This window comes from Solanum stenotomum, chromosome 10 (genome assembly GCF_019186545.1).
Source record: "Solanum stenotomum isolate F172 chromosome 10, ASM1918654v1, whole genome shotgun sequence".
NCBI classification, from domain to species: Eukaryota; Viridiplantae; Streptophyta; class Magnoliopsida; order Solanales; family Solanaceae; genus Solanum; species Solanum stenotomum.
The window spans coordinates 52,736,182-52,747,464 of record NC_064291.1 but is presented as its reverse complement, the minus strand read 5'-3'; the positions used below and the strand labels follow the sequence as shown (position 1 = coordinate 52,747,464).

At 38.7% G+C, this 11,283-nt stretch overlaps 1 protein-coding gene across 1 annotated transcript in view; it reads left to right on the top strand.

Annotated features, from left to right (window-relative positions):
• LOC125843160 (protein ROLLING AND ERECT LEAF 2-like) overlaps window positions 1-3,471 on the top strand; it is a 5,374-nt gene extending 1,903 nt beyond the window's left edge. Inside the window, exon 3 of the mRNA XM_049522381.1 lies at window positions 3,256-3,471. Coding sequence (XP_049378338.1) covers window positions 3,256-3,471 — 216 coding nt within the window. The remainder of the gene's footprint in view (window positions 1-3,255) is intronic.
• The last annotated feature ends 7,812 nt before the right edge of the window (window positions 3,472-11,283 follow it).

Sequence of the window (11,283 nt, the reverse complement as noted above, 5' to 3'; positions counted from 1 at the left end):
TTCGGTTTCTGGTTTTATAATTTTTGTTTATGGTTAAACCGATAACCCAATAAGACTATACTAAATTTACTAGTCTTATTGTTAATGGTTAAACGATTGTTACTTTCACACTTTTTGTTAATGGTTAAACGATTGTTACTTTCATACTTTTTCCTTTGAATGTGTCTAGTGTCTAAACTTGCAAGAAAAATGATTGTTACTTTTATGATTATTACTTTCATGTGCTGGAAAAATCATATGGTTTATTTGAAAATTTTCTTATCGTGTATATAATATATATGAGTATTTTCTTATTGGTTAAACCGAAAACCGAACCGTTAAGTACCATAAACCGATTAACCAAAAACCGATAAGAAATATGTTATTGGTTTGGTTATCGGTTTGAAGTATTTACAAGCCGAAAACCGATAAACCGAACCAATAACACCTAAAACCGAACCGAACCGACCGATGCGCACCCCTAATTTAAGGGAAACCTAATTCTTGATTCAAGGGTGAGTTATATCTTTTATAGATTTTCATGAATTTTTATGTATTTTCTTGTCCATCTTTTCAGACACGGACATAAATTTTAGTTTTATGTTGGTTTCGGAGTTGCATTTTCAGTCTGACTATTTAGAGTTTTGCTATGATGATTTTTAATTCTTAGGGATTGTTTTTCCGCATTAACTATTTTTGGATTATTGAGTCGAGTTTAAGGGAACTCAATTCTGTAGTTGACTAATTTATTTTCATTAGTTTTATATGATGAACTTCTCTTATTTATGGTGTTGGGTTGTTTTGAATTAGTAGTTGATTCTCTCACAAGGTGATTTAGTATAGTCTTATTGGGCTATCGGTTTAACCATTAACAAAAATTATAAAATCGGAAACCGAACCAATAACCCAATAAAAAAATTTGCAAAATCGTTTAAAAACCGTTAGCCCAATAACCCAATATCAATAAATCAATAGTGTTTTTTTTGGTTCGGTTTATTGGTTAAATCGGTTTTTGCACACCCCTAATCAGGACCACGACCCGTTACCCTAATCATGGTTCACACTCACCCAGAAGTAGTGGACCACGAAGCCCTCTACGGGCCGTGGTGTGGCTCGTCAACCTTCATCAGTAGATCCCAACCCCCAGGTGAAGAACCACGGTGGCATGCACGGTCCATGGTCCTTCACACGATCCATGAAGTGGACCATAGTTGGGGGGTACCAAGGACCAGTAAGCACTGGCAAAGAACCACAACGCAGTTGACGGGCCATGGTCCCTTTGATGGTCCGTCAATGGCTTCGTGGTTGGCCTCTGTTAGCTTTTAAGTTAGGGTCGTTTTGATTTTTTCCCCTATGCATTGACATTTAAACTACGTCATTTAACACCTAAACTACGTCGTTTTACTCAGTTTAAGTCTAGTAATCTAATCAGAACCTACCCAACACAATTATTCACCAAATATCATCCAAACTTAGAGCAAAAAGGACAAGAAAGAGGCGCCAATTTCCCTAGAATAATCAGAAGGTTCGCTTCAAGTTTCAGCCCCGAAATCGAAGGATTTCTCTGTAGATTTCGTCAATAGGTATGTGGAATTTCACTAGTGGATTCCTTTCATCCACTAGGTCCCTAGAATTTAGTCAGTTCCTTGATTCTCTATATCTTGTTTAGACCTAGGGTTTGTAAAAATCTTGGAGAATTATTGGGATTTAGCTGTTGTAGAATCTTTAATCGAAATAACATGTTTTCTTGGAAAGTTTGCTTAATTCCTTGTATGAAACTCAGAACCCTAGTTTGTATAAATTCTCTTAGTTCATGAATTATACTTGCTAAGGCAGTCAAAACAGATAATCATGCTCCAGATTTGAATGTCACATTGTCAGTACATAGATGTTGCATTCTCAGTTAGCATGTCAGTATTTTGAGCTATTCAGTATTTCAGTTACATTCAGTCATATACATATTCAGTATAGAGTAGACTTAGCAACGAGTTAAACTAGGGTTCAACGTACCCTCATGTCCCAGAATTACGTACCCCTGTAGGAATATAAGTCTCCTCTGTGGGCATCAGATTTAATGATCACGCCAGTCATGCCTTTATACCCCTGGCAAGGTATATTGGGTCCTCTCGATGGGGCGTATACATCGGACTCCACATTTAGCTCACGTGGTTTATGTCGGTTAACAGTAGCTCCTACAGTCAGACTCTAGTGTATTTGACCATATTTTCAGTATATACTTCAGCATTCAGTTTCAACATGTTATGTTCATGATTAGTACTTGGTCATTGCATTAAGCTCCGCTTTTCAGTATATTTCAGTAGTTATATCTCTGTCAAATTATGTCATTGCTCAGTTATGCTTTGTTCAACTTATGTATTTGTTCAACGTAATATCTATATCCTGCATGCTCCATACATTCCAAGTACTGACATATACTGTGAGATACATCTTTTAATGATGTAGGTTAAGGTACTCAACATCTAGATCACTCTTAGATCGATTCCTGGATCTATATTCAGCAGCTTCAGTTGTGAGTCCTCATACTTCGAAGACAATAGACATACTTTCTGTTTTACTCTTTATATTCAGTTTTCAGTTTTTGTTATAGTTAGCTGGGGGGGGGGGCATGTCCCAACAACTCAACTCAGTTAGAGGATTTTTAGACATAGTAGTAGATTCAACTTGAGTTGTTAAGTGGTCATTTCAGTTATCACTAAACTTTTAGTATGTTTTACATATTCAGCCTAGTCCGGTTTTTCCCCACTTTCAGTTATCCATTGTTTTAGCTTCCGTACAATACATGTTTTATTCAGAACTTTTAATGTATGCTTATGATATGCCAGACGTAGGGTTAACTTGGGGTCATTCGTAATCTTAGGTCCAGTGTTACGTCAAGGGCGTAGCCTCGAGGCGTGATAAACTTGGTATCAGAGCATTAGGTTCAAGAGTCCTAAGATGTCTGAAAGTCGCACTAAGTAGAGTCTCTTTCATAGGTGTGAAGTGCGCCACATCTATAAGGGAGAGGCTACGAAGTGTTTTAAGAAAAACTTTACTTTTCTTTGTTATTCTTATCGTGCGTGAGGTATGATCCAACTTCTCCTTTCTAATCTGTCGTTATGCATTATCATGCCTCTTCGTAGAGCTAACACACATAATGCTAATGCACGCAGTGCTAACACAATTCCTCCAGTTCCAAACCATGAGGTTACGAATGCAGAATTTCAGAATGTGATCCAACTCTTGGCTCAGAGTGTGGCCAATCAGAACAATTAGCAGACTTCAGTTCCTGCAAACACTAATAGTGGATTAGCTGCAGCTAGGGTTCGAGACTTTGTTCAGATGAATCCACTTGAGTTTCTAGGGTCGCAAGTTGATGAGGACCCACATGACTTCATTGATGAGGCCAAGAAGATTTTTAAGGTGATGCAAGTGACTGGTAATGATAGGGTGGAGTTGGCATCCTACCAGGTTAAGGATGTGGCCCATATATAGTTTACACAGTGGAAAGATAACATGGGTGCAAATGCAGCTCTTATGAGTTGGAAGTGTTTTACCGGAGCTTTTCTGGATAGGTTCTTCTCAAGAGAGTTGAGGGAGGCTAAAGATCAAGAGCTTATGAACTTGAAGCAGAGTTCAATGTCGGTCCAAGAGTACGGGCTGAAGTTCACTGAGCTCTCCAGGTATGCTCCACACATAGTTGTCGATCCAAGGGCTCAAATGAGTAAGTTTTTATTTGGGGTATCCAATCTGGTGAAGACCAAATGCAGGAACACTATACTATTAGGGAATATGGATATCTACAGACTCATGACTCATGCTCAACAGGTCGAGGGAAATAAGCTTAAAACAGGTAACTATGAGTACTCTCAGCAAAAGTCGAGTGGTGGAAATTGCTTGCAGTTTCAACAGAAATCTACAGCCCTAACACCTTCATCATCTAGTGATCCATCCCCCAGGTTTCGACAGGATTAGAAGGGTAGGGCATTAGGCTCTAAGTCATAGCGGATTGCTTCAGGTAATCAGACATTTCCAACTTGCCCGAATTGTGGTAAGAACCATCCGAATGAGTGTCTTGCTGCCAGAGAAGGTAGCTTTGGGTGTGGTTAGTCTGGCAATAGGTTGAAGAATTGCCCTTCTGCAAGGAAGAGGTAACAACAATACGACTCAGTCTACAGCTCCAGCAACACGAACAGGTCGCCCAATTCAGTAGAGTGTTTCGTCTGGTACACAGGTGGCGGTTAGCGCCAGAACAGTTTGTATGCTCTCCAGACTCACTAGTACAAGAAGATTCTCCTAATGTGGTCAGTGGTACGTTACGAGTCTTTCATTTAGATGTTTATGTGTTGTTAGATCCAGAGGCTACACTTTTTTTGTAACTCCGCATATAGCAGTTAACTTCGGTGTCAGTCTAAAAACTCTCTCAAAACCCTTCTCAGTCTCTACTCCAGTTGGTGACCCAGTTATAGCTCCACGGGTATACGAAAATTGCCCTGTCACAGTCTTTCAGAAAGTCACCTCAGCAGATCTTATAGAGTTAGAAATGGTAGATTTTGATATTATTCTAGGCATGGATTGGTTACATTCCGTTATGCCTTCGATTGTAGTACTAGGATCGTTTGGTTTTAGTTTCCAGACGAGCCAATCTTAGAATGAAAGGGTAGTAGCTCAGTGCCTATATGTTAATTTATCTCATACCTTAAGGCTAGAAGGATGATCTCTAAATGGTATGTCTATCATCTTGTTCGAGTTAAGGATTCAAACTTTGAAACCCTAACTCTCGAGTCAGTCCTAGTAGTAAAAGAGTTTCTAGAAGTGTTCCCAAAAGATCTTCCCGAAGTTACTCCCGAAAGGGAAATTAACTTCGGAATTGATCTCCTTCTAAATACCCAACCTATTTCGATTCCTCCTTACAGAATGTGTCACGACCCGAGAGCACCCCCTAGTCGTAATCGGCGTACTCGACATCTCGGAGGTCTAATACAAGTCTCTTAGCATTCATTCATCGCATAGACACTAAAAACCATAGGGAATTAAAAACTTTTTTTACAAAGAAGACATTTCATTTAAAAAAATAGCAAGCAGAAGACTTCTAGACTTTATACACTTATGTCTCAAACCATCTAATACTTTGAATACACCATTGGGACTAAGCCCATACAAAACTTAAGCAAATACTAGAAAGACATAAAAAAAAAGAACATGTAGGGTATTGTCCTCGAACCTATGAGGACTCACCAAGTCTTCATCTTCAAACACCTTAGAAACCTAATCAAGTAGCCATGACATGTCACCATCTCCAAATCCTTACACTTTAGTCAAAAAGGGAAAGAAATGGGTTAGCACAATTAAGTACTAAGTATGTAGACCATGCAAAAACATGCCAAAACGGACATTTACAAGGAATAAATGCTTTCATATTATTTTGATAAAACCTTCACTTCACAAGTATAAAAAACATAATACAAGTCAATGTTCACATATAAAACCATAGCCAACCATATACATACTCAACATATATTCATATACAACCCATGCTTAACTTTAAAAGAACACACACTATTTCATTACCGTAGGACCTCTACCTAATATAACCTTAAGACACACTTGAGTGAGACAAGAAGTGACCGCCCATACAACCTCTTCAAGCACACTTAAGTGTTCCTCAAGATTACCTTAGATAAGGACATTTCCTTTATAACATAACATCAATAGATCAACATTCTTTAAGAAACCATTTAAGAGACATTCAATCACATAAGGGGACTTTCACATAATGGTCGTTAGACTTAGGGAACTCACTTTAGTATCTTCAAAGCCTACTCGTGCCATATGTAAATAGCATCCCATACTACTACCTACACGTTGTAGAACCTATCCAATAACTAGAGTGCATATCCCACATGATGGGAATATGCATAACTGACATAGATCATACTAGCTAGGCATGGAATCCGGAGTCTATCCTACTCCGTGGAGGTTGTCCTACTTGCCAAAGGTAGAACTAGTAAGCAACTCATGTAGGCACATGGTTTAGGGGATGTCCAAGGAAGTTCATTGTGCCTAATCTCATACTCAACTAGGACACCTTCCTAACCACATCCACTCGGTGCTAGCCTTATTTCCCATAGAGTATTTCATTCACATATGTAGTAGAGAGGGTTTCTTTTCTAGTTCAACCAACTCATAGTACCTCTTCCCAATAAAGGCCCCATTTCTTAGTCATAGCTAATCAAGGTTCATAAGGATAGCTCATTTAACTTTCTTAGATAAGGATTTTCATGCCGTTCCGGCTCCATCCATCTCTAAGTCTATCATTTCACTCAAGAAGGGAACATCGCCCTAAGGCCCATCCTTCAAGGTTATACATTTACTTAGGAAAGCTAGACTTATGAAATGGCACCATTTCTTAGTTCTGTCGATTCAAGTCTTCGCCTAGAATTCCTCTTTTAGCATTTATAGAAAGGGCACCATTTCTTAGTTCTAGCCTACTTCACACATTCATGCATTCAAGACTTTAAGTAACAAGGAGAGACACTTTAGTCTACCAACCAAGTCACATCATTATCATCTAAGGATATTTCATAATCCAACATCATTTCATATATCCATCATGAGAAATCATACTTTAAATCACAAAGCTATTCACTTTACATCTTTCATCACAAGATCACATAAAATCATTCACATCATGCCTTCACATATAGCTTCACATAAAACTATATATATAGCTTCATATAGGACTTTACATATAGCCTCATTTATATATAATAACACAACAATACAACAATACTCATACAATGCCCTTCATGGCCACAATCATAATTCCAAAGCAACAAGCAACGCTTCCACCAAAGGTGGATCCAACCTAAGAAGTAATTATAGCAATATTAAGAGAATCAAGCCATCTTACCACCTTTTCAAAGGCCATAAGCCAAAATACTCAATTCCTTATTAATTCAACATTATTCATAAAGTAGGTCAACTTACCATCCTTTCCAAGCCACAATCACCATCCTTAATTCTCCATAATATCACAATAGAATAACATAGATAATAGTAGAATTTAGCTATACAATACAAGCTAAACATAATCTAATAATCAACATAAGGACCGATTCACTATTTGTCCATGCAAGGCTCAAATCTCGTATCCTTCAATTCAACATCAATTTTTCACAATTCAACATATATAATACCATATATGAACAACCCATACCATACTAAACACAATTCTATAATCATCTACTCAAAATCAATACACTCACTTTATGGTGAAATTTAGAGAATTTGAGAAAACATGGGTTCATGGGGATTTCTTTCTAAAAACCATTAATAATCATTAATAACAATATAAATCATCATTTAAAACCTTTTTATGCAAGAACCCATGCTAATATCGAAATTAGGACTTTAAGGTTTTTTTGAAGAACTTTGAAAATACTTTGAATTTGATCTTTGATTAAAAACGGAATCAAAGATAAAGAGTCCCCATACCTTAATACTGAGAAAACCCACGAAAATCGATGAAAGAAGCCTCCAATTTGAAACCCTAGTTCTTCACCCTTCTTCTTCCTTGAACTAGAGAGAGTTTTTAGAGAGAGGATGATTTTGGAAATTCTAATTTGAAGAATAAAGTTATAACCCTCAATTAAATGATCTAATATACCTAAAATAATAAAAACAACTTAAAATAAATGCCCAAACATTTAATTAGCCAAGGGGGGGGGGAATTTACCAACACTTTATACAAGTATATCAACTACTAACACGCATGTGAAGCTCTAATTATCCTATTTCATTTTTTTAGGGGTGTTACAGAATGGCTCCAGCCGAGCTAAATGAATTGAAATAATAGTTGAAAGACCTTCTAGATAAGGGCTTCATCAGACCCAATATCTTTCTACGGGGTGCTCTAGTGTTGTTCGTGAAAAAAAAGGATGGTTCTCTCATAATATGCATTGACTACCGCCAGTTGAAAAAAGTCACAATCAAGAACAAGTATCCTATCCCCAGGATTGATGACTTGTTTGACCAACTGCAGGGTGCTAGTTATTTTTCTAAGATAGACCTCAGATCCGTCTATCATCAGCTTAGAGTTAGAGATAGTGACATTTCAAAAACAACCTTCAGAACCTAGTATGGTCATTATGAATTTGTAGTTATGTCTTTTGGACTAACAAATGTTCTTGCAGCTTTCATGGACTTAATGAACGGGGAGTTCAAACAATATTTGGACTTGTTCATTATCATTTTTATTGATGATGTCCTCATTTATTCTCGGAGTGAGGAGGAGCATGCGACTCATCTGAGAGTTGTTCTGCAAACTCTCAAAGATTGCCAGCTATTCGCTAAATTCAGCAAATGTGAATTCTGGTTACAGTCCGTCGCTTTCCTTGGTGCGGTATCTAGTGCAGGAATCCAAGTGGATTTTCAGAAAATAGAGGCAGTGAAGCAATGGCCTAGACCCATCTCTCCAACATATAGCAGAAGTTTCTTGGGTTTGGCCGGTTATTATAGGAGATTTGTTGAACGATTTTCGTCCATAGCTTCCCCATTGACCAAGTTGACTAAGAAGAAGGTCAAGTTTTAGTGGTCAGATGAGTGTGAGAAAAACTTCTCAAAATGAAGACTAGGTTAACTACAACTCTTGTCTTGACTCTACCAGATGGTTCAGACGATTATGTGATTTATTGTCATGCATCCAGGGTCAGCCTATGTTATGTGTTGATGCAGCGAGGTAAGGTCATAACTTATGCTTCTAGACAACTTAAGGTTTATGAGAAGAACTACCTGACTCATGACCTCAAACTTGTAGATGTAGTATTTGCCCTAAAGATTTGGAGACACTACTTGTATGTTGTTCATGTTGATGTGTTCACCCAGAATCAGTTAAATCTTCACCAGAGGAGATGACTTGAATTCCTTAAGGACTATGACGTGAATGTGCTTTACCATCCTGGAAAGGCCAATGTAGTGACTGACGCTCTTATCTGATTGTCTATGGTAAATGTTGCACATGTTGAAGAGGAAAAGAAAGAACTAGCCAAAGATGTACACCGGCTTGCTCGCTTAGGAGTTTGCCTTATAGACACATTAGAAGAGGGTGTAATAGTTCATAATGGGTTAGAATCTTCATTAGTAGTGGAGGTTAAGGTAAAATAAGATAGTGATCCTATACTACTTCAGTTGAAAGATGCAGTTCATGAGCAGAAAGTTGAGGTTTTCTCCCTAGGGGGATATGGTGTGCTTCGTTACCAGGGTCGCTTATGTGTTCCTAATATGGGTGAGTTGAGGAAGCAGATCCTTACAGATGCCCATAATTCCAGATATTCCATTCATTCAGGTGTCACTAAGATGTATCGTGATTTACGAAAAGTCTTTTGATAGAACGAAATGAAAAGGGATATAGCAGATTTTGAGCTTAAGTGTCCTAATTGTCAATAGGTTATGGTAGAACATCATAAACCAGGAGGTATGACTCAAGAGATTAGCATTACTACATGGAAGTGGGAAGTAATAAACATGGACTTCATCACGGGTTTACATCGTACTCACAGACAACATGACTCCATTGGGTGATAGTGGACAAAGCTTTTAAGTCTGCTCACATCTTGGATATCTAGACTACAGATTCAGCTGAGGACTACGCCAAACTCTACATCAATGAGATAGTTAAGTTACATGGGGTTCCCTTATCTATCATCTCAGATAGAGGTCTTCAGTTTACCTCTCATTTTTGGAAGTCGTTTCAGAAAGGTCTTGGTACTCATGTAAATCTCAGTACAACATTTCATCCACAAACGGATGGTAAGGCAGAGCGTACCATTCAGACCTTAGAGGACATGTTGAAAGCTTGTGTGATCGATTTCAAGGGTAGTTGGGATGATCACCTACCTCTCATAGAGTTTGACTATAATAATAGCTACCGGTCTAGTATTCAGATGTCCCCGTATAAGGCACTATATGGGCATAGATGCAGGTCTCCAGTTGGTTGGTTTGAAGTAAGTGAAGCAACCTTGATTGGGCCAGATTCGGTTTATGAGGCTATGGAGAAAGTTTAGCTCATCACAGTAGACTAAGACAACTCAGAGTTGCCACAAGTCCTATGCAGATGTAAGTAGAGTAGACTTAGAGTTCGAAATCGATGATTGTGTTTTTCTGAAGGTGTCACCTATAAAGGGGGTGATGAGATATGGCAAGACAGGGAAGCTTAGTCCTAGATATGTAGGTCCTTACAGAATCCTGAAATGGGTTGACAAGGTGGCTTATGAGTTACAGTTGTCTGCAAAACTAACAACGGTTCATCCAGTCTTTCACATTTCCCTGTTGAAGAATTGTGTGGGTGATTCGACATCAATAGTACCATTAGAGAGTGTGGATGTGAAGGATAGTCTCACTTATAAAGAAGTGTCAGTTGAAATTCTTGACCGTCAGGTTCGTAGTTGAGAAATAAGAAAGTCATTTCAGTGAAAATTTTGTAGAGGAGTCAGTCCGTAGAGGGAGCTACTTGGGAAGCAGAAGCAGCCATGATGGCCAAGTATCCTTACCTTTTTCCTTCCGATTTCGTTCCAACTTCAGGTAATAGTTCCTCTCCAGTCTGTCAGTTTACTCTTGTGTAAAATCAGTCTTAGTGTCTTGTTCCTTCAGTTGTTCTTGTATTTTTTCATATTTGCATGTTCTTGGAACTCGATTAGTTAGATATCAGTTTCTAGTAATTAGTGGTAGGGATTGCAGCTCCTTCCTTCCATACTCAGCTTGTTTAGACTTCATTCGAGGACGAATGTTCCCAAGGGGGAGATATTGTAACACCTCAGAAATCAAACTCAGACTAAATAATAGGAAAAGGTGAATTGCAGAGGATTTCACGGGCTGTGATTAGGACCACGACCCATTGCCCTTATCGTGGTTCACACCCACCCAGGAGTGGTGGACTAGAGAGCCTTCTATGGTCCATAGATCCCCACACGGGCCGTGGTATGGCTCATCAACATACATAGTAGACCCAGCCTTCAGGTGAAGAACCAAAGTGGCCTTCACGACCCGTGGTCCTTCACACTGTCCATGAAATGGACCGTAGTTGGGGGTGCCAGGGACCAGTAAGCACTAGCAAAGAACCATGACCCACTTGACGGGCCTTGGTCCCTTTGACGGTGCGTGAGTGGCTCCGTGGTTGGCCTTCATTATCTTTTAAGTCAGGGTCGTTTTGGTTTTTTCCCCTATGTGTTGGCATTTAAACTACGTCGTTTTACTCAGTTTAAGCCTAGTAATCTAATCAGAACCTACCCAATACATTTATTCACCAAA